Below are 23,809 nucleotides of genomic sequence, written 5' to 3'. Positions count from 1 at the left end.
ATACTCTTAACAAAAGCTTGGTGTGATTCTAATTCAATTTTTAATTTACCAGTTTTTCAAACCATGAGGTGTTCAGGTCTGGTAAACAGATACCCAGATCATATTGAACTTTTGGACTCTATTACCCCCCCCTTTTTTTTTCCACTTTTTAGGGAGATTCCCAGGCTAGGGGTCCAATCAGAGTCAGAGCTGCCAGCCTACCCCACAGCCACAGCAATGCAGGATCCGAGCCGTGTGTGTGACCCACACAACAGCTCAAGGCAATGCCAGATCCTTAACCCATTGAGCGAGGCCAGGGATCAAACCTGCAACCCCATGGTTCCTAGTCAGATTTGTTTTCGCGCACCATGACGGTAACTCCTGGACTCTATTATTCTTTTTTTTTTTTTTTTTGCTTTATAGGGCCACACCCACGGCATATGGAGATTCCCAGGCTAGGGGTCCAATTGGAGCTGTAGCTGCTGGCCTATGCCAGAGCCACAGCAACGCAGGAGCCGAGCCGTGTCTGCCACCTACACCACAGCTCACGGCAATGCCGGATCCTTAACCCACTGAGCAAGGGCAGGGACCGAACCCACAACCTCATGGTTCCTAGTCGGATTCGTTAGCCAGCGAGCCACAACGGGAACTCCTCTATTATTCTTTAAAAATTTTAAATTTAAAAATGTTTTGAGTAGGTAGTACACAGTAATATGGTTCAAAACTCAGAAGGCATAGAAAGGGTACATGTACAATAAAAAGTAATCCATCTAGTTCCCCTCCATGGAGGCAACCAACATCACCAGTCTTTTGTGGATCTTTCCAGAAACAAAATGGACATACAAGAGATTTACACTGGCTTTCAAGGTCACAGTGTCTTTGCTGCAGACTCTCTGGCTTGGGGGAAGAACAAGGGCTGATGATAACCTCTGGGCTGGACTACTAGGGTTGGCGAGAGCATATTTATTTACAAGGCTGCATACATTTCCTGAAGAATTTCAGTTTTTAAAAAATGAATTTAAAATTTTTCTTTCCTACTTCAGATCCAAAGAAGCTATTATTGTCAGAACTCCTCTATTGGGAAAATAGGACAGAAGAAAGCTTCTCCCTTGCCTATAAATGTTCTAACCCCACCTTGTTTGGGGTTTTCTTTCTCTTTTTTCTCCCTAAATTTAATTTCATTGTAAGAGTATTACAAGTTCTTTGGGAATACAGAAGGGAAAGCAATTACCCTTCATTCTACTATCCCAGACAACACTGAGGAGGGCCAGGCCCCCAAGTAGGTGTTCACCTAGATTACCTCAGATGTCCAATAATAATGCACAGGTTTTACTCACCAATTTTGCACAGTGAGTCAACAGAGACTCAAAAAGGAGGTACTTACCCATAGATTAGTGGCTCTCAAATAGGGGTGTCTTTGCCCCCCTCCACCCACTAGGGGAACTGTGGCAAAGTCTGGAGGCATTTGTGATTGTCACACAGTGTTGGGGAGGGGAATGGGAGTACTACTGGCATCTACTAGGTATAGGCCAGGGATGCTGCTTAACATTCCACAGTGCAGCCCCACCAGAGAACTAAACTACAGGCCCAACTGTTAAATGTCACTGCTGAGAAACCTTGCCTTAGACAAAAGGCTGGTAGCACAAAAGCAAAGTAAAGCAGCAACCTGTTTTTTGGGGGGTTCCAAAGCCCCTGATCTTTCCCATACACCACACAACACTGCTACTTCTCAGGATACGTCTTTCCAGTTTTTATTCTAGACAGAGGTTTTTTTGCCCCCATGCCCACGACACACAATGTATTTTATATCCTGCTTTTTTCTCCTTAGCCCAAATAATAATCATTTTCCATTTTATAAATTTTACTTTTATTAAATACTTTTTTTTTTTTTTTTTTTGTATTTTAGGGCCACGCTCAAGGCATATGGAAGTTCCCAGGCTAGGGGTCGAATCGGAGCTACAGCCGCCAGCCTACGTCACAGCCATAGCAACTTGGGATCTGAGCCGCATCTGCAACCTACACCCTAGCTCATGGCAATGCTGGATCTCTAATCCACTGAGTGGGGCCAGGAATTGAACCCATGTTCTCAGGGATATTAGTCAGGTTTGTTACCTTTGAGCCACAACGGGAACTTCTGATCAGGAGTTCCTGTGTGCCACAGTAGAAATGAACCCGACTAGTATCCATAAGGTTGTGGGTTTAATCCCTGGCCCTGCTCTGTGGGTCGGGGATCCAGTGTTGCCATGAGCTGTAATGCAGGTCGCAGACGAGGCTCAGACCCTGCATTGCTGTGGGTGTGGTGTAGGCCGGCAGCTGCAGCTCCAATTCAACCCCTAGCCTGGGAACTTCCATATGCTGCATGTGCAGCCCCAAAAGGCAAAAACAAAAAACAAAAAAAACCCCACATTTTATCAAATAGATAAACTATTAACTGTTAAACTATTCTGTAATTGTATGATATTTAGATTGTTTTCAATTTTCCTTTATTTAAAACAAAGAATGCTGCCCACCATTCCTGCTCTACAAGGATTAAGCTACAACTTACTGCAACTGCCCATGGAGGTTCACTCTTGGAGGAATTCAGGATGGAGAAAACCCAGAAGCATTCTGTGCTTTGGACCCTAGATAGTTAAGATGCCTATCTAAGAAAGAATTTCAACGACACCAGGTTCTTGCATCTGTTATACACAGACAAGCACTAAAATCATTAACTTGAGAAGCCTGTTTTTTGTGATTAGCAGTAATCTTTTTATGCTTGACTATAGGTTTTTCCCAGCAAAAATTTCATATATATCCTGGCTGCTCCCTTGCTTTGCATAATGGTTCCTTAGAGCTACCTGAGAAGCTGTCTCCCAGGCTACTGTCCTCAGTATGGTCCCCCCCCCCAAAAAAATGTTCTTAAGTGCACATTTTTCCTCAGGCTACACTTCTGATAAATACTGTACCATCTCTTTTTTGATTAAAAAAGGACTAGCTCTCAGAGAAAACATTTATGTCACAAAACAAGAAATGACATAATTTGCTTTACCTTAAACTGTGGCTTTTCAGAAGTGGTTAGCAGAACATCACTGAATAATCTGTGAAGAAAAGAAAAAAATGAAAACATTTTTCGTAAACCAAGGGCACTCTGAGAACAGGATCAAAGCAGAATGAGACAGCTTTAGCCCCGCAAGTCCCCACTGCTCCCCCGGCTCCACTCAACCCAACAGTTCATGTTTATCAACAAACTCAGAGGAGTTTCTGGGCCACCCAAGGTGACCTCCAGAAACCTCCTCACTACCCCCACTGCCTCAGAGCTCACCGGAAGACTGGGTCAGCTGTATAGGGTGGTGATTTCCCCACCCAGAGGAGCAACAGTCCTCTCATGCTATATAGTAAATTAAATCACACTTTGAAAAAAACTTATTATTTATTACATTTATATTTCAAATAATATATGTGATAGATATTTGTAAACAGAACAACTGGTTTTCTTTTTCTTTTTCTTTCTTTTTTTTTTTTTTTTTTTGCCCCAGAGGAGGAGAAAATTTAAAGCTCAATATACTAAAAAATGTACAAGTCAATAAAAAAGAATTGTACTGATTGGAATCTAATACAGAAATAATTTTCTTCTAAGAAAAGTTGTGTTTCTCATGCTCTCTGAAAAAGAAATAGCAGCTTTTGGAGAATACCAATTCTCTCTTCAAGAGTATGTTGCTAAGAACAATAACAGGGAGTTCCTATTGTGGCTCAGCAGTAATGAACCCAACTAGGCTCCACGAGGACATGAGTTTGATCCCTGGGCTCCTTCAGTGAGGTAAGGATCAGGTGTTGCCATGAACTGTGGTGTAGGCAGGCAGCTGTAGCTCTGATTCGACCCCTAGCCTGGGAACTTCCATATGCCTCGGGTGTGGCCCTAAGAAGCAAAAAAAAAAAAAAAAAAGAAAAAAGGAAGAAAGGAAAAAAAGAAAAGGAAGAAAGGAAGAAAGAAAGAAAGAAAGAAAACAATAACTGGAGGAATTCTGAACTGTTTTGGCTGAGACAGGTCCGAGAATTTAAATGGCTATTTGGGCAGTACCCTAATAGTTTTAAGTCAGCCTTGAATTGTTTCCCTTAAAAAAAAAAAAAAAAAAAGGGGAACTCCATCACAAGTAGAAATGACATAGTTCAGGTGCTCCCTAGGTGGCCTGGAGGTGGAGACATAACTCTCCCTTTCAAGGCCAAGGGTCCACTTACTTCCAGACACCAGTTTTAACTGAACACAATTCACACCTCTCCAAGTGCTGTCTCTAGGCTCGATGAAGCCCAGAGGGTAGAAAGACTTCGGTGAAGAAAAAATATTTGGATTCACTTTAGAACTGGAAGACTGGGTGGGGGGAATGTAAGAGCTTTGAGGCTGTATTTGTGCAAATATACACCCAAGTAAATGAACGTGGTTACAAGCTGTTTCCTAACTACAAATACATTTGTTCTAAAAGAGTGTGTGAAAATCACTTCGTTCCCCTGACTAGGTCTACTTTTCCACGTTTACATATTTAGGGACGGTGGCTGGTTCAGAGAGGGATGCATCAGTGTCAGTCCAACATCTAGACGGTCACATCCCGGCGGTAAGGGCTTTCTATGGACAGCGCCCTCCCTAAACACAGGGAACTTGAAGTTACCACTGCCTCCTCTGAACTCAGGCTGTGTGTACTACGAACTGGCCTGCCTTGTTTCCCATATTATTGTTTCCTGAATACCTCTGTTCACAAGGCATTGGGTATACTGTGGGGCACAAAGTACAAGCTGAATCAGTAGTAAATGTAACGAACATTTAATAAGCACCTTAAGTCACTGGCACTGTACTAGGAGTCAGCTCATTAAATCTCCCAACAGCTCTCTAAGGCAGGGACTATTATTATCCCCAATTGCAGATGAGGAAATTCATCTTCCAGAGGTTAAAGAACCTGCCCAAGGTCACAGAAGGTAAAGCTGGGCCCATCCCCAGGTCTGTCTAACTTCAGATACACACTTCTTAACCACTGTGCTGCTTTTCCATGAAGGAATAAAAACCGTACCCAAAGGAAAGGCCCCAAAGCACTATTTCAACCACCTCAATGGACTACTCACTACCCTGTTCAAGGGAGATATCCTCTGAGCCCGACACCCCTAGCACAGCGCATGTGCATGTCAGATGTTAGATAAATGTTACACAGTGAGTAAATGAACAAACAGGTACAGGGGGGCCCAGAAACACACTGCCCTCCTCTTAGAGGCCAGCCGTCCAAGGCCGGTGACCATGAAGGAACCACAGCTGAGGGCCGCACGCTGAACTGAAACGGGGTCATAAGGAGAGCTGCCCAAGTGGCCCCTTCAGTATTTCCCAAGGGGGGCTGCCACACATCCACTACACAATGCCAACACAGACACAGAGAGATGTGCGGGTGACAATGATGTTACAAAATGGCAATCAGACTATGGTGCAGAGGGTCATAGGGAAAGGTCAGGACATCAGCCAGAAAGCGACCGTCAGCAGGCAGGTCACGCTGACTCTGCAAGGACCACCACTGAGTCTCTACTGGGACCAAACACCTGGGCTACCAGTCTGGTGCTCACCACACTAAGGAAGGTTCCACCCAAGGCGTGGGATTGACTTACGGCATCTGTAAGAGCCGGGAGACGGTAGGCATGCCATTTTTACAGGCTTCACAAGACAGCGTAGACTCCAACACGGCCACTTGAAATGAACAGATACACATTTTAGTTCCACAAAACATGCTGGCAAATCCACTTGGTGATGAAAAGTTTGACACCGCTTTGCAACAACTGTCTGCGTGCTGTTCAGGACAGTGTCAAAACTCTTCACGCACAGACAGATGGTATACATGGGGAGGGGAGCGCCAGCAACACTGATACTACCGATGACTCAAAAGAAATGGCTCAGGAACCACATGCTGACAGAAAGCTAAGTACATTTTGGAGATAATTGGAGGAAGGATTCCAGATATCATTCATAAATGCGTCTTCTCTTTTAAAAGAGAAGTAAACACTCCACAGAAGTAAAATTCTGAACCTGAAAGGCATTTCTCTGCTTGTCTGCTTTCAGTCAAAACCAGCATGGGAAATGCCAACAGTTGGTATCTCGCCACCCAACACCTTGTATGATATAAACAAAAGCAGCCAGATTTTCCTACTTGGAGGTCACTGTGCAGTTTCAGTTGCTCAAATTCAACCCAACGTCATCTGGAGGCCTGTTCCCTGAAATCACCTCATGTGACACAAAACTAGCACTGCTGGAGGGTTGACCAGTATACCCTGCCCTCCCGTCTCTGCTCTGGTAGGGAGTTCTCAGCTGGCTCTGGATGGGACGAAAGGGCCCCTGTGTGAGTGCACAGCAGTTCCTACAGCCCTCCTTCCTGCAGGTGCCTCCCACCCAGCCCTTGCTCGCCTCAGCCCCCTCTGTGGGCCAGAAGAGCACCTGGGTCCAACGTGCCAGGTGTCTGCCCTCCTTTCTGCTTCTCCCAGCTCCGGGCTTGCCGGGCTTTCCTCTACCAGGTGTCCAGCCGGTGGCCATCTTTGCAGGGCCCATTCCAGCCTGGGTCTGACTCCCGACCCTGGAGTCTCCAAGACTGGCTTCGAGTGGCCTGGTCTTGGCTTCTCCTTCTGTATCAGACTTAGTCTGGCCCTACTTCTCTTCACAGCCTCTTGCTTCCGAGATTCAAATGCATGTTATGAAATGCTCCTTGAGGTTTCAGACAGCCTGACAAATAGACAAGCTATCTGAATTTTCAGTGAAATGTATTAAGGAAGTTAATCAGACGACTTTTAAAAGAATAAGAAGTTCTGGCTGTGGAGCAGGTCGACTTCCTTGGGGCCCTCTCTGGGCCATGGAAAGGTGGGGTGGCGGGGTGGGCAGGCAGGAGTAGCTCAAAACATTTCCAGGACCCGGAAGACCCCTCTGAACCCAATACTGACCCACAGCCATAGACGGTGCAGGCGGGAAGGAGTCTACAGGCACCGAGTCTGGCGGTCGTCCGTAAGTCATTTCATACAGTAAGTGGCCGAAGCAGAAGACGTCCACACTCTCCAGTGTCTGTGGAACGAAAGGGAGCAGCGGCATGTTTTGCCTTCACTTTGGCTTTATGAATCCCCAGGCTCGTGTCCTAGGCTTCCACTGAGAAACATGGCTCAGGGGCAACCTCATTCGTCACTGGTCACGACAACCCAACTCTGAAACCTTTAGTAAAGTTCACAAGGCACTGCTCAGGCCAAAGACCTTATTCCTACCCTCCGTGGTTTTCCAATCTGTGATTCTATGCCTCCCTTGTCCCAGCTCCATCCCAGCGAGCCTCCTGGAGATCAGCAATGCTCTGTAGGAGAAACGGGCAATAGGCATGGCCTACCCCAACTGCACCTTTCACTGCTGAGTGCATATTTCCTACACTGGCAGATCATGGGGCCTGCCTTGGGGAGAGTTAATACCGAAACATGAACCTGCTGTTTCATGACTTTCAGCAACTTACATTGATTTTCCTGAATTGTGAGAAATAGGATCGGTAGAAGGAAGGGAGGCCCAACAAGGAATTCTCAAGGTCTAGCAGCCGGCAAGTGTCTCCTTCTAGCACCACATTGGAGGCATGAAGATGCCCATAAGGGAACCCTTTGTCATGGAGAAACTTTAGTACCTATTAAAGAATATGTACAGGTTACATTTCCCCTCCAACTCAGTCACATACAAGACAGGTTATACTTTGTTTTCTAAATCAACACATTTTGAAACAAAACCACAGATTACTGGAGAAATTCCTAAAGAAAAATGCTATCTCCATCCATCTGTTTGGAAAAGGGACTGATGCTGAACGCCTTCCAGCTGTGAAAACGCAAAGCCAAGCTCCCTTATTTCCAAAGAATAAAGAAGCAGCCTGCATCTGCTTGGGATTAATACCTTTGATGCCAAAAGCCTCTACTGTAAGCACTTTCTGATCCCAAGAGCCCACTTCTCTTTAGGGCAAAGATTCTCCTGCACAGATGAATACAACTGTCATGCCAGTGCTTCAGCCAATTATTTGGGAAAAGGGGCCAAGTTGAAAACATCTCTGGTCTTGTCTTGCCTCAGAATATATTCTGGCTGTTTATTAATAGAAACACATGACAGCCTCCCACAAAAAGCCAACTTTTCAGGTGCCAATTAACAAACAGTGGCTCAGCCAGTAACAGAGATGTCTGGACTCAGCCCTGCAAAGATTTGGTGGACTAGAGCAGTGCTTGCCAAAGAGGTGCCCAGGAAAATCCAGGATGAAAACATTATAACTTCTCTTTTTCTCTCTCTCTTTTTTTTTTTTTTTTGTCTTTTTAGGGCTCCACCCACAGCGTATGCAAGTTATTAGGCTAGGGGTTGAATTAGAGCCATAGCCACTAGCCTACTCCACAGCCACAGCAACACCAGATCTGAGCCACGTCTGCGACCTAAACAGTAGCTCACAGAAACGCCAGATCCTTAACCCACTGAGCAAGGCCAGGGACTGAACTTGCCTTCTCATAGATACTAGTCAGATTCATTTCCACTGAGCCACAACGTGAACTCCTCATTCTTAACTTATAACATACAAAATATTAGTAGTAGTAGTACATTTATATAATGGCTAAATATATATAACATTGGAGTGGAGGAGTTATGCTTAAATTGTTTTCACTGATAGGAATGTACAATCCAAGAAGCTTGGTGAATGCTACTCTAGAGAGTGATGTGGGGAAGGCGTTTTCATGTTAGTTTTACTTCTGTAAGGGAGCCATATGGTTATGTATACGATATAACAAAAGCAAGAATCTTGGCACAAAGATAAAGATCAAAATTAACACAAAAACTGGTATTCACACAATCAGACCCTAAATTCCAACAGCTAAGCTTGTGGAACTTGGTAGATCTAAATTACTGCCTTAGTCTCAAATATTTGATTTTTGGGATAAAATAGGACAAAGCCATCACTTTATAAGTGATCAGACAACTTAAACTATTCTTAGATATTTCCCTGAGAACTTTCCAAAAGAATACTGTGATGCTGGGTAAAATTCTAATGCAACTTAAACAAAAGTTACCAAAAAACAAACAAACAAACAAAAGTTACATACTTCTTACCTCTAATATTTGCCGCCCATATGTTTTTATTTGCTGGAGTTCAAGGCCTTGAATCTTCTTAGGGTTACAGTACTTCCTTAGGAATGGGTCTTTTGGTTTTGCCTTTGGAAAGGAACAAAGAGCACATAAGAAGGCACTAGAAGGGTTCAATTCTACACATGACCTTCCTGAACAGGCAGGATGCTAAGAGGCTGGGGGGCACCAGATGAGTGAGTCCAGCTGGCAGGATGTCAGCCTCTACTAACTGTAGCAGTCTGTACAGTTAATAGAGGCTGACTTGAGTTCCATCCCTTTTCTAGTAAAGATGTTCCTGGCCTTGACCTTAGCTGACCCCAAGTCTTGTATATGCTTAGAATTCTTTGGTAGTGCTTTTAAAAAAAAAAAAATACAACAGCGTTAACTGTATTTATCATGTTGTATATTACATTCCTAGTACTTATAACTGGAAGTACGTACCTTGTGATTGCCTTCATCTAACCCCCTCTCCAATCTCTGGTAACCTCAAATCTAATCTCCTTTTCTATCAGTTTGTTTGGAAAGCTTCTTAGTATTACTTTCTTTAAAAAAATTTTTTTTTTGGCATTCTCATCACAGCTCAGCGGTAATGAACCCAGCTAGTATCTGTAAGGACGTGGGTTCAATCCCTGCCCTCGCTCAGTGGGTTAAGGATCCAGCGTTACCATGAGCTGTGATGTAGGTGGCAGGCAAGGCTCAGATCCCTAGTTGCTATGATTGTGCCTTAGGCCAGCAGCTGCAGCACCAATGCAACCCCTATCCTGGGAACTTCCATATGCCATGGGTGCAGCCCTAAAAAGACATAAAAAAAAAAAAATACTCAAAAAAAATTTTTTTCCAGTTTTACTGAGATAAATCAATAATGATTTATTAAGTTAAAAACATAAACTAAAACTGACCTAAGAGCAGCCCACAATGTAATGGAATGTAATGGAATGTTTCAACCTACCTTCATGTGGGGAAAGGAATGCTCTTTAACCAAACTGGGTAGTTTCTATTGCTAAGATAAAAATAAATTCCAAATAAAATTAAAATTAAATCCTCAAGGCCTAGTTTCTGGAAGCTTAGGGAATCAAATATCAGTAATAGGTTCTTAAGGGACTTAAGAACTTCCTCATGACTGTGAACTTGCATCACAAGTACCTTGTAGATCAGGTCCTTCAAAGTTCCTTTTTCATTAAACATCCTAATTAACAATGCCGAGGATTCGTTAGCTGTGGCAAAGGTAACACGAAAGATGTAAGGATGCTGCCAAAAGAAAAAAGAAATTCACATTTATCTGCATCAGCATCTAGGCCCTTTTAGATCCAGGATCTAGTTATGCCAAGTCAAATGCCAACTTGATAGTTTAATTGCCCATAAATGCAGGATATTCCCTGAACACATGGCATTTTCAAGTTACTTAGATGACAAACTAGTAACTCATTTTTAGATGAGAGAAGAAGCATAAACAATAGAGACAGAAGGAAGTGGATAAAGGATGTGCTAAGCTCTCCACATGAAGGTATCTGCTCTGGCATGTGTACTATCCTGGTACAGTTCAGATGAAAGCATGCTACAAGAGAGGGAAAGTCTGAGTCTTTGGAACAGTGGTTTTAATAGTCTGCCTATGTAAATAGGTAAAGAACACAGTCAAATCCTAGAAGAACCAAGCGGGAACCAGGATAAATGTGCCTTTACTCAGAGCTTTGCTTAACATTCCACACTGCTGTTTGGTGACAAACCAGGGAGTGACAGCCAGAAACAAACAAAAGTAGCATCTTTGGGCATCGAGGCCTTTTTCCAGGGCAGCTAGCATGACTATTCCTGTTTCTCTACTGGAGTAAGTGTGCAATAGGATGATTCATGCTGTCCTCCGGAGAGGGGGCCATTGACGTCAACCAAGTAGGGTGGAGAGTAAGACGAATTATTTAATGACTGGAAGGAAAGTCCTCAGATGACATGGAATTTTAGTTGCATGGATCAATTGGCTTCAGGTATTACAATGTCCATTAGTACCACGAAGATTTAAACCCTTGGGAGCTGAGCTGTGCAAGGATTTGACAGGCAGGGATTGACTGGGTCAGGGGGTAGAAGGGTGTGCCCAGGAAAATCGAGTAAATTGATTATGAAGTTTGTCCTGATCATCACATCAAAATGTTGCTGCTGATATTTTAATGGCTTTAGTGAAATGTAATTTGCATCTCATTATAATTCACCTGTTTAAAGCATACAACTCAGTGGTTTTCTGTATGTCCAAAGTTGTGCAACTTCACACAATCTAATTTTAGAACATCTGCATTACCTCAAAAAGAAACCCAATGAATAAAATAAAAATCCTTGAGTCTATATTGACATAAAGAAGAATGAACAAGAACCTCTTCCTTACAGCAGAATGCCAGCTAATATATATAAGAGAAATGATGATGTTAGAAAATCTCTATGAAAGCTAAAACTAGTGGATTTGATTAAAAAAACAAACAGGCTATTTATATAGTCCCAAAATATCTCCCTATAATTACTTAGAAATTAATTCTATTAACTCTATTTTATTTACTTTATTTTACAAAAATAATTGAGGATGGTTACAAATATTTCATCAAAATTGTTTGCTATGGCTTTTTTCAAAAAATAAGAGCAAAAAACTAGAGGTGATCCAAATGCCTAAGTAGATTACCCAAGTGAAGTGAGGTATAGCCAATGATAATTCTATGCAGCTAGCAATAATGACATTATTTATTAACAACAAAATAGATTCACAGTACACAATTAACAACAAAAATTAGATTTTAAAACAATTCGTATGGCCATTATTAGGTCTATAAATAATAATGCTGAAGAGGGTGTGGAGAAAAAGGAGCCCTCCTACGCTGTTAGTAGGAATGTAAGTTGGTACAATTACTATGAAAAAAAGTGTGGAGGTTCCTCTGAAAACTAAAAGTAGAATTACCATATGATCCAACAATCCTACTCCTAGGCATATATCTGGACAAAACCAGAAATCCGGAAGATACAGTTACTCCTATGCTCACAGCAGCACTATTCACAATAGCCAAGAGATGGAAACAACCTACATGTCCATCTAGAGACGAATGGATCAAGAAGATGTGCTATAGGAATTCTCCTGTGGAGTAATGTTAAGGATATGGCATTGTCACCACAGCAGCTCAAGCCATTGCTGTAGTGGGGGTTTGATTCATGGCCTGCGAATTTCCATATGCCACAGGTGCAGCCAGAAAAATAAAAAAAAGATGTGGTGTATATATGCACAGACATGTGTGCGTGCACGCGCGGGCGCGCACACACACACACAATGGAATGTTACTCAGCTATAAGAAAGAATGAAATAATGCCATTCGCAGCAACATGAATGCAACTGGAGATTATCATACTAAGTGAAGTCAGAAAAAGAAAGACAAATACCATATGATATCACTTATATGTAGAATCTAAAGTATGGCACAAATGAACCTATTGCAACACAGAAACAGATTCACAGACACAGAGAACAGACTTGCGGTTGCCAAGGGAAGTGGGGAGGAAATGGGATGGACTGGGAGTTTGGGATTGGCAGATCCAAACTATTACATTTAGAATGGATAAACAATGAGGTTCTACTGTAGAACACAGGGAACTATATCCAGTCTCCTGGGATAGAGCATGATAGAAGAGAATATTAAAAAAGAACATACAGGAGTTCCTGTCGTGGCACAGTGGTTAACGAATCCGACTGAGAACCATGAGGTTTCAGGTTCAATCCCTGGCCTTGCTCAGTGGGTTAAGGATCTGGCGTTGCCGTGGTGTAGGTTGCAGACTTGGCTCGGATCCTGCGTTGCTGTGGCTCTGGTGTAGGCCGGCGGCTACAGCTCTGATTAGACCCCTAGCCTGGGAACCTCCATATGCCTCAGGAGCGGCCCTAGTAAAGGCAAAAAGACAAAAAAAGAAAAAAAAAAAAAAGAATATACATATGTATAACTGAGTCACTTTGCTATACAGCAGAAATTGGCACATTGTAAATCAACTAGATTTTAATAAAAAACAATATGTATATAATTTTTCAAAAATAATCATAAAATTCTAGTAAAGTGACAACTGGACATTTTGAGTTTTTTTTAACTTAAAAAAATTATTATAGTTGATTTACAATGCTCTGTCAATTTCTGCTGTACGGCAAAGTAACCCAACAACTGGACATTTTGGTTCATACTCCTGGTTGGTTGGAATTACGGGAAAGTTTCGTTTTATTTTTGCTCATCTATATTTTCTGACTTTCTGAATTGTCTGCGCCATCTTCTTTTTAAAAAAATACATCCACTAAAAGAAATTTAGAACTGAGTGTTCACAGCCCATGTGACACAACTAATCAAACTCAAAGACCACAGCTTCTTTCTTGGCCAGGCAGCATACTTCATTAAAAGCTTGGTTTTGCTAGTTTAACAAGGCACTGTCTTTTTTCTTTTCTTTCTTTCTTTCTTCCATTTTTTTTTTTTTTTTTTTTTTGGCCATTTCCTTGGCATATGCAAGTTCCAAGGCCAGGAATCAAACCTGTACCACAGCAGCAACCCAAGCCATTGACATGACAATGCCTGAACCTTAACCTTTACCACAAGGGAACTCCCAACAGAAAAGACACTCTTCATATTCAAAAACGAATTTGCCAATCCAAGTGGACAGATCAGAGTAATTGTGCTTAGTCCATGAGTGACCCATTCAAGGGTGCTGCATCCTTATGCAGACCACAGATAGAACATCACTACTAACTCAATTTTCTGGCCAGATTAGTCTTTCCTGAAGAACTTTTGTATGTTTTTTTGTTTTTTTTTTTGCTATTTCTTGGGCCGCTCCCACGGCATATGGAGGTTCCCAGGGTAGGGATCCAATTGGAGCTGTAGCCACCGGCCTACGCCAGAGCCACAGCAACGCGGGATCCAAGCCGTGTCTGCAACCTACACCACAGCTCACGGCAACGCCGGATCGTTAACCCACTGAGCAAGGGCAGGGACTGAACCCTCAACCTCATGGTTCCTAGTCGGATTCATTAACCACGGCGCCATGACGGGAACTCCTTTGTATGTATTTTGAAATATATTCATGGGGTTCACTGTAAGCTTTGGATTAGAATTCCTCATTCAGTTCACCTAAATCTGTATCAGTCCTGTTTCCTCAGGCTGGAAACAGATCTTTCAATTCACTGACATAAACATCCTCACCAAGAACAAGAGGCTTAGAGAAGTGGCTGCTTTCCTACTCTGATATCTGCTTAAAACACAAAAACTGCATTTAAATTATCACATGTTTCATGGGTTGCGTTGAGGTCATGAGGCCATTTAAATGGCCTCTGGTCCCTGGGAGCAGGCCTGAGCACGTTTGGTCCGAAATGAAACCCACTGTACCTCTCTATATTCGAGCCTAGAGAGTATTTCCAGCTCTTGTGTCCATGGTCACCCACAAGAAAACATTGTGAGTCTGTCATCAGCCAAGAAAAAGAGAAGGACTTGTACTCACCAAACAGGAAGGCAGAAGCTTGATTAGACACTGAAAATCTTTATCTGACAGATACTTGTCAGGACCAAGGTCAGCCTGCAAAATGGGAGGAAATATCAGGATGCTGTCTTAATCATTAAAAGAAAAATTCCTTATTAAGTCTTTCTATTTTTTCAATCTGTTCAAATATATATGACTACAAACCAAAGTTGAAAACCACATTAATTCTTGCTGCTTCATGATCATTCTGGAGAGACAGTATATAAACATACAAATATTAGGACTTGGGGTTCCTATTGTGGCTCAGTGGTTAACAAACCCGATTAAGATCCATGAGGATGCGGGCTGGATGCCTGGGTTAAGGATCCCACATTGTGGTGAGCTATGGTATAGGTCACAGACACGGCTTGGATCTTGCATTGCTGTGGCTGTGGTGTAGGCTAGCAGTTGCAGCTCCAATTTGACCTCTAGCCTGGGAACTTCCCTATGCCACAGGTGTGGCCCTTAAAAAAAAAAACACCAGGACTTAATTGTAATCTGACCTAATTCTATTAACCACATGTATCACTAGAACTAAGTGATGGATAAAACAAAGTAAAGCTTAAGTATTTTCTTTAAGACAAACTGCCAGATTGTCAGCCCTAAGATGTTCCAGAGAATTATTTTAAGCTGTTCTTCTTTTCAAATGTTTACTACGGGATCAATTATAATCACATCAGCTTTTCCAAATACACAAATAAGTGATTTAAAATGACTCTCCTTTGATGTGGGACCAAGGAAGCCTTTAAACATTACTCAGAAGCACAATATAATTTCATAATTTTCTTGTCAATATCTGCTTTGATAAACCCATGTGAAGTCCTTGGAATGAGTCTGAAGCAAAAAAACTAGCTTACCCAGCTTAACACTAGCCGTTCCTTTGGCTGATTTTTAATCTTCATCAAGAAATATTTCTTCCTTATTCTCCAACCTGTCATAAAAGCAGAGATGTGTTTATAGCTACAAGATTTTACACCAATTGATACTTTACACTGACCAAGGAATTAATAAAAATTAAGTTTGGTAATATTACTCATAGCTATATAGGCACCAGTAAATAATCATTTGGTAATATGGGCATGGTAAAGGCTGCACTGAAAAAAACAGCAAAGAAATTATGCTACTCATGTAAATAGGAAAAAAGCACTTCAGTTTAGATCTAGTGAAAAAGACAGATGAGGAATGAAGGATGGTACTGAAACTACTAGACACCACCATCCAAGTCCTCAGATAGGGCTTTAACCTAGATTCGGTAAATGTAAAAAGTTAAGGACTGCATCCTGAAACAGTAGAGAAGCAAAAAGAAAAAGAAATCACCTGTATTTCCTATGCATTTCACTCACATAAAACCTTTCTTGGGATACTTAAAGGAAAGCATGACAAAGAATCCTGTTCTTTAATTTTTTAACAGAATGGGCAGTTTCTCACCTATGTCTTTCAATGGTTCTACCACCTCCCACTTTGGTTCTGATCTGAAGAACATGGAAACCTGCTGTAAGGCAATCTCTGAAAAGACAGTTTGGAAATTAATTAGTCAAACACATCAGAAAAGTGCCATATCCCTGAAATATCATTCTTCTTGTTTGTTTTGTTTTTGTTTTGGTCTCTTTAGGGCCACACCCACAGCATATGGAGGTTCTCAGGCTAGGGGTCGAATCAGAGCTGTAGCCGCTGGCCTACACCACAGCCACAGCAACAGCAGATCTGAGCTTTGTCTGCAACCTATACCATAGGTCACAGCAATGCTGGATCTTTAACCCACTGAGGAGGCCAGGGATCAAACCTGTGTCCTCATGGATGCTAGTCAGATTCGTTTACACTGAGCCACGATGAGGAACTCCAAGATCTCATTCTTGCGAACGGAATTCTTATGGTCTGTAACTTTAAATAGCTTAATCACAACAAAATGAACACAGACTAAATAAAATGTGTAATTCTAAACTGAAACCTGGAACAGCATAAGGTAATCAGTGGAAAAACTAGTGAAATCTGAATAAAACTAAAGTTAACAGTAATGTACCAGTGCCAATTTCTTAGTTTTGATGAATGTGCCATGCTTATATGAGCTGTTAACATTAGGGTAAATCAAGTGAGGGGCACTGGAAACTCTGCACTACGAATGCCTTTTTTTTTCCTGCAAGTCTAAAATTATTCCAAAATTAAAAGTTTATTAAATAAACTAATTACTAATGGAGTAATTAAACTGGAAGATCTAAAATATGTAAACCAGCTGGCTTATGCCAAGAATTCATTATATGCATCAGACAACAACCTGAATGCAAAACTCAAAACATATTCTAAGGTCAGCTTGGAAGAGCATATAAATGTTGTTCCAAGTGATATTTATCTCATCTTCATTCCTCAGGAAATTACAGCTTTTACCAACAAAGAAGCGATTAGCCTTAAATATATATACTGGAAATAAAAGCGAGTGTTTTAGAAAAACATCCATGTCCCGTTAACAACACGTTTCTACTGTAAGTAATCACCATAAGCCTGTTTACTGGGAAAAAAAATCCATCCTTCTCTTTGTACTAATTTATCATGAGAATGTTTCCCCATTTTAAGAAAACAATAAAAAGGGGAAATTCTTTTGAGTTCACTGTATAAAGAAATTATCAGAATAACTGTGCTTTTACATTTCCTGCAAAAAGCAACATCTGTAATTTGCTATTTTCTCTCAGTGCAGTGACTGAATGGAGCCACAGCGACTCAGTGAAAGCAAAGAGCAATCCTGCAAATTCATTGTGGAATTGCACCTCTGCCTGGCATCAGTAACATTCCAGACAGACTGGTGAGGCACAAGGGGTTCAGCAGAAATGCTCTTCATGTATCATAATGACCTCACTGGAATTACTGTGCCTAGAGCTTGGGAAACAATATCATTCTGATATATTTTATAGTTCACCATGAATTAAGAAATTCAAGGAAGAAAATGCTCTTACTAGAGTTCCCATTGTGGCTCAGTGGAAACGAACCTGACTAGTATCCATGAGGATGTGGGTTCAATCCCTGGCCCTGCTTAGTAGGTTAAGGATCTGATATTGCTTCGAGCTGCGGTGTAGGTCGCAGATAAGGCTTGCATCTGCTGTTATGGCTGTGGTGTAGGCTACAGCTTTGATTGGACCCCTAGCCTGGGAACTTCCATGTGCTGCACCTGCAGCCCCAAAAAGCAAAAAAAAAGATCTCACTGACTCAACATGTAAAATGTCAGTGCTAGTCACACAGAAGAAAACATGAGATGACAAATACCAAACACACTCCATTTACACTGTTCTAACTATCCCAATGCAATAACCCATTTAGAGGGGTTAGGTGTAGCAGAACTTAGAAGTAAAAGAATTTTCATAACCAACAGTGGGAACTCGGTACCTCTGCTATAGGTAATATTGATATAAAACATTAGTATTTCCAAAATAACTTAAACACAAACTACTTAAAAAGATACTATTTTAAGTGAAAATCATAGCAACTTTGAGAAAGATCATGAAAGACCATTTTTAAAATGCGATACAAGGCCATTCTAAGAGACTATAAAGGACAATTGGTTCAAAATTAAAAGTGACTCATAATTCCCCACAAAATCATTAGTCAACAGTATTTGCTGAGTGCAACTACGTATTGCACATTGTTTTAGGAACAAGGGAAATAGCTGTGAGCAAATGGAATGTGTTAGATTTGTTAGTGATAGATTAAGGTCTAGCAAAGAGCTTTTTTTTAACCTTATGGGTTCGAAATTACAGAAAGGACTTTTTCTTTCCTCTGAACTATGATTTATAGTCAAGGAAATCACATGACTACCACGCTCCCAATAGTAATCCCTTCTCTCCCCAGATTCAGATAACACATTTCAACCCTAAACATCTCCTCTGCTTAGAAGCCTTTACTGGTGCCCCATTTCCTTACCAAACCAAGACCAAGCTTCTAAAGCTCAGAGTGGTCAACCTAGCTCTGGCCTTACCTTACCTTTCTGTCTTTACCCCGCAACAGTGTATGTTCCTCACACTCCCTTCACTGAGAGTGACAGGCCATGGACCCTGAGACTGGCCTACCTCCACCTCTCAGCATTTTCTATTCCTACCCATCTATCCTTTGAGGCTCAGGCCAAATCTGCTGCACCTCTAGCCAGGACACCCTTCTCTGTACACTTTTGGTGCTACATCTGTCCCTCTCCTGTGGGACTCTGTCCTATATTAAGGATACTGTCTTCCACTAGACTGTGAACTCTGCCTGGAAAGAAATACCTTAAACTGGGCAAAGCCCACAGCCATATGAAAATATTTTTCTCTCCTGGAGCACCGACCCTTACCTCTTGGTCTAGCTAATTTCTACTCATCTCTCAAATCTCCGTGTAGGTAACACTTCTTCTGGGAAGCCTTTCTCAAGCTTCAGATCTGACTCATCTGCACCCACACCCCCTACCCTCAAAGTGCTGCCATGTGCTTATCCTGCCACAGTCTTCACCTGTCAATCTCCCTGCAGAAGTGCATGGGGGTAGGAGTGGGGTTAGGAAACTATTCCTTTCTTATACCTGTCACATAGTAAGTGCTCAATAAATACTTGGTGAAGGACTAACTAAGGGTTCCACACATGTTCAGTGGATGTGGACATTCTCCCATTAGAACATGAAATCTATGAAAAGAAACCCGTCTACCTCTACCTCTTTAGCACTGACTTACACATGGGGAATAGTGCGTGGTCAGCAAATGCTGACAAACAAGCCCTAGACAGGAAATGCAGAGCGATGCCTTCAAGTCTGTCCTGTGCTTCCAACAGAACTCAGACTTCTCAGTTCGGAGCATACCAGCTGGCCCCACTGGATCTCCTAGATCCCAGGCCCACATTATGACTACAGAAAAAAAAAAACTCTGACTCCTTCAGCCCCTCAACTGGGCTCCAGATCCCTACACTACCTCAGCAGGTTGATACTCAGCAGCTTCCACTACACTGCGGCCTCCAACCTCTCTGAAGCATCCTGCTTCAGCCTGCCACTATCTGACCTGTTCATGAGATTCCTGGGCTTTTAGGACTAGAAGGGAGCTTCGGCACTACCTGGTCCACTCTCTCCTCCCTGACAACTTGGGTTATAGGTCGGGACCTTAAGGACCAGAATGGAATTGCTGCTAATAATAAAGTTGGAACCAGGATGTGGGCTTCCTGATTTCTTGTCCAAGTGACATCTGTGTGGACATTAAAAGCTTCCTTACTTGGAATGGTGTGAGATGGGAATATGGCTACAGTGCAGTGAAGCACCTTGTTAACAAGATGAATAAGGTGGTGGTGGGGGTATTTCCCAACACAAACCCCTCATGACTGGGAGACACCTGTTTTCCCTATACAATAGCTGGCCCTCAAGTAGACTTTTTAATTCAAAAGAACACCCTACAACCTGCCTGAACAAAGCACCAAGGACCTATATGTCCTTTCTATGAATTTGGTCATATGGAAAACTCGCACCTACAGCCAACTAATCTATGACAAAGGAGGCAAGAATATACAATGGAGAAAAGACAGCCTTTTCAATAAGTGGTGCTGGGAAAACTGGACAGCCACATGGAAAAGAATGAAATTAGAACACTCCCTAACACCATACACAAAAAGAAACTCAAAATAGATTAAAGACCTAAATATAAGACCAGATACTAGAAAACTCTTAGAGGAAAACAGGGCAATCACTCTCCAACATAAAGGACGGCAACATCTTCTTAGATCCACATCTTAGAGTAATGACAGTAAAAACAACAACAAACAAATGGAACTTAATTAAACTTAAAAGTTTCTGTACAGCAAAGGAAACCCTAAACAAAACAAAAAGACAACCCACAGAATGGGAAAAAATATTTGCAAATGAATCAACTGACAAGGTCATGTAGAAAACATAAGGAAAAGAAAAAAAGGGAGTTCCCGTCGTAGCACAGTGGTCAAGGAATCCGACTAGGAGCCATGAGGTTGTGGGTTCGATCCCTGGCCTTGCTCAATGGGTTAAGGATCTGGCGTTGCCATGAGCTGTGGTCTAGGTCACAGATGTGGCTCGGATCCCCCAGTGATGTGGCTGTGGCATAGGCTGGCGGCTACAGCTCTGATTAGACCCCTAGCCTGGGAACCTCCATATGCCTCAGGAGCAGCCCTAGAAAAGGCAAAAAGTCAAAAAGGACCAGCAAACCCAGGCTGGGGACTCAGGAAGGAGAGGAGGCAGCTGCTGATGTTCTGTGAGCTCCTGGTCACCCCTCCCACGGGGAACAGGTGGCATTAACAGTTCCCTTCCAACGAAGCACTTTTAGCCTCAGTCAGAGCAACAGGCAGGAAATGTGGTCACAGTGACTTCAGCCAACTTGACCTCAGAGCTCAAATCCTGCAAAGGGAAGCTGAGTGCTGACTATGGACCATTTAGAAAAGTGATAAGAGATGGAAATCCCATCATGGCTCAGTGGAAATGAATCTGACTAGTATCCATGAGTACACAGGTTTGATCCCTGGCCTTGCTCAGTGGGTTGAGGATGTGGTGTTGCCATGAGCTGTGGTGTAGGTCACAGATGCAGCTCAGATATGGCATTGCTGTGGCTGTGGCATAGGCCGGGGCTTTAGCTCTGATTTGACCCCTAGCCTGGGAACCTCCATATGCCAGGGGTACGGCCCTAAAAAGATGAAAAAAAGAAAAATGACAGGAGCTAGAGAGATTATTCCTATTAAAGTGGAAGTGCCAGAAGCCGGAGGTGTACAGGGCACCCTCGGGAGCCATGGGCCATGTGGTAAGCTGGACAAGTCTGCCTGGCTTTTTGGGGAGTGTCTCAGTCAAGCTAGCATGGAAGAGGCAGCCTGGGTTTCCCTTTCCCGAGGCTGCTGGTGAATCAGCATAGATGCAAGACAAGTTCTGACATTTCATTCAAAAGGGGAAATAAATCAGCACTTTTCTGAAAAAAGCATCCATCCCTTAATGTTTCATCAGGACTGTGCTCTCTAAATAGCAGCAGATTTTTTTTTTTTTTTTTTTTTTTTTTTTTTTTGCCATACCTGTGGCACATGGACGTTACCAGGCCAGGGATGGAACCTATGCCACAGCAGTAACCCAAGCCACTGCAGTGACAACACCAGATCCTTAACCCACTGTGCCACAAGGGAACTCTAGGTTGTTTGCTTTTTTGATGTTAAGCTGCAGAGATGTTTATATATTTTGGAGATTTACCCCTTATTGCAACCTACGCCACAGCTGGAGGAACATTGGATCCTTAACCCACTGTGCCACAGGGGAACTTCCAATAGCAGTAGCTCCTTGAGCATTTGGGTTCTGGCAGGAGTCTGTGACAGCCTTCTTACACCCCTGCCCACACCTGCTCTGGACTCCTGACTGTCTGCCATGCAGAGGGAGAGGGGAAAGATCTGGACAACAGCAGCATTTGAGAGGTACAGCAGGAGGATCGGGGATCAGACAACCCTGAAGAGACAACCTTCCATGGGCCAAACAGTATTTTAACTGGGAAACACATTCAGAAATTGGACACTTGCACAATCATACAAATGTGCAACCCGAGGTAAGGCCTTTCTTCTTGGGGGCAGTCACTCGTGTATAAAATGAGAGGGTTCAACCTGAACTCATCAATGAGTTCAGTAGAGTTGGAGGATGAAAAAATTAATATACAGAAACCTGCTGCATCGCTATATGCTAATGATGAACTATCAGAAGAGGAAAGTAAGAAAACAATCCCATTTATAATCACATCAAAAAGAAAAAAATACCTAGGAATAAATCCAACCTAGGCAGTGAAATACCTGCACTTGGAAAGCTTGAAGACACTAACAAAGGAAATTGAAGAGGACACAAACAGATGGAAAGATATACCGTGTTCATGGATTGGAAGAATTAATATTGTTAAAATGACCATAGTACCCAAGGCAATCTACAGATCCAATGCAACACCTATCTGACACTTTTCACAGAGCTAGAACAAGTAATTCTAAATTTGTATGGGAACACAAAAGATCTCCAGTGGCCAAAATGATCTATAGAAAGAACAAAGCTGGAAGTATCACACTCGTGACTTCAAACTATACTACAAAGCTTCAGTAACCAAAACAGTATGGTACTGGGGCATGTGCACACAGAAAAATGAAACAGAATAAAGATCTCAGAAATGAACCCATACTTCTATGGGCAATTAATCTACAACTAAGGAGGCAAGAATATACAATAAAGAAAGGATAGCCTCTTCAATAAATGGTGTTGGGAAAACTGGACAGATTTCCTGCAACAGAATCAAACTGTACTGCTCTCTTACATCATATATAAAAATAAACTAAAATGGATTAAAGATGTAAATGTAAGACCTAAAATCATAAAACTCCCAGAAGAAAAAATAGGCAGTAAGCTCTCTGACACTGGTCTTAGCAGTATTTTTTTGGATATGTCTCATCAGGCAAGGGAAACCCAAGAAAGCAAAATCAATAAATGGGACCTAATCAAACTTAAAAGCTTTTGCACAGCAAAGAAAATCATCAATGAAATGAAAAGGCCACCCAATGAATATGAAAACATATTTGCAAACAACATGTCTGACAAGAGATTTAACTCCAAAATATACAAAGAATCTATACGACTCAATATCCAAAAAACCCACAAAAAACCTACTAAAAAGTGGGCACAGTACCTGAATAAACATTTTTTTTCAAAGAAGACATACAGACGGTCAACGGACACATGAAAAAATGCTCAACACTGCTCATAATCAAGGAAATATAAATCACAACCACAATGAGATGTCACCTCACACCTGACAGAATGGCTATCTTAAAAAGACAACAAATAGGGAGTTCCCGTCTTGGCGCAGTGGTTAACGAATCCGACTAGGAACCATGAGGTTGCAGGTTCAGTCCCTGCCCTTGCTCAGTGGGTTAAGGATCCGGCGTTGCTGTGAGCTGTGGTGTAGGTTGCAGACGCGGCTCGGATCCCGCGTTGCTGTAGCTCTGGTGTAGGCCAAGGGCTACAGCTCCGATTCGACCCCTAGCCTGGGAACTTCCGTATGCCGTGGGAGCAGCCCAAAGAAATAGCAAAAAGACAAAAAAAAAAAGACAACAAATAAATAACAAGTGTTGGTGGGGGTACGGAGAAAAGGGAAAACTGCTGCACTGTTGGTGGGAATGTAACTTGGTGTGGCCACTATGGAAAAAAATATGGAGATTCCTCAAAAAATTAAATATAGAACTACCATATGTTTCAGCAATTCC

The 23,809-nt window shown here is 42.2% G+C and overlaps 1 protein-coding gene across 18 annotated transcripts in view; it reads right to left on the bottom strand.

The window, feature by feature from the left end:
* The window catches only part of PXK (PX domain containing serine/threonine kinase like), an 81,150-nt gene that overhangs the window by 19,599 nt on the left and 37,742 nt on the right, over nt 1–23,809 (bottom strand). For all 18 annotated transcript variants that reach the window (XM_005669678.3, XM_003132276.5, XM_005669680.3 and 15 more), the window contains 9 exons: nt 16,019–16,096; nt 15,448–15,521; nt 14,573–14,647; nt 10,232–10,336; nt 9,074–9,175; nt 7,461–7,622; nt 6,913–7,030; nt 5,596–5,674; nt 3,008–3,056 (listed from right to left, as the gene is read on the bottom strand). In XM_005669678.3, the coding sequence (XP_005669735.1) occupies nt 3,008–3,056; nt 5,596–5,674; nt 6,913–7,030; nt 7,461–7,622; nt 9,074–9,175; nt 10,232–10,336; nt 14,573–14,647; nt 15,448–15,521; nt 16,019–16,096 (842 nt within the window). The remainder of the gene's footprint in view (nt 1–3,007; nt 3,057–5,595; nt 5,675–6,912; nt 7,031–7,460; nt 7,623–9,073; nt 9,176–10,231; nt 10,337–14,572; nt 14,648–15,447; nt 15,522–16,018; nt 16,097–23,809) is intronic.

The sequence above is a fragment of the Sus scrofa genome, chromosome 13 (assembly GCF_000003025.6).
Source record: "Sus scrofa isolate TJ Tabasco breed Duroc chromosome 13, Sscrofa11.1, whole genome shotgun sequence".
In the NCBI taxonomy this organism is placed as follows: domain Eukaryota; kingdom Metazoa; phylum Chordata; class Mammalia; order Artiodactyla; family Suidae; genus Sus; species Sus scrofa.
This window is presented reverse-complemented; position numbering and strand designations above follow the sequence as displayed.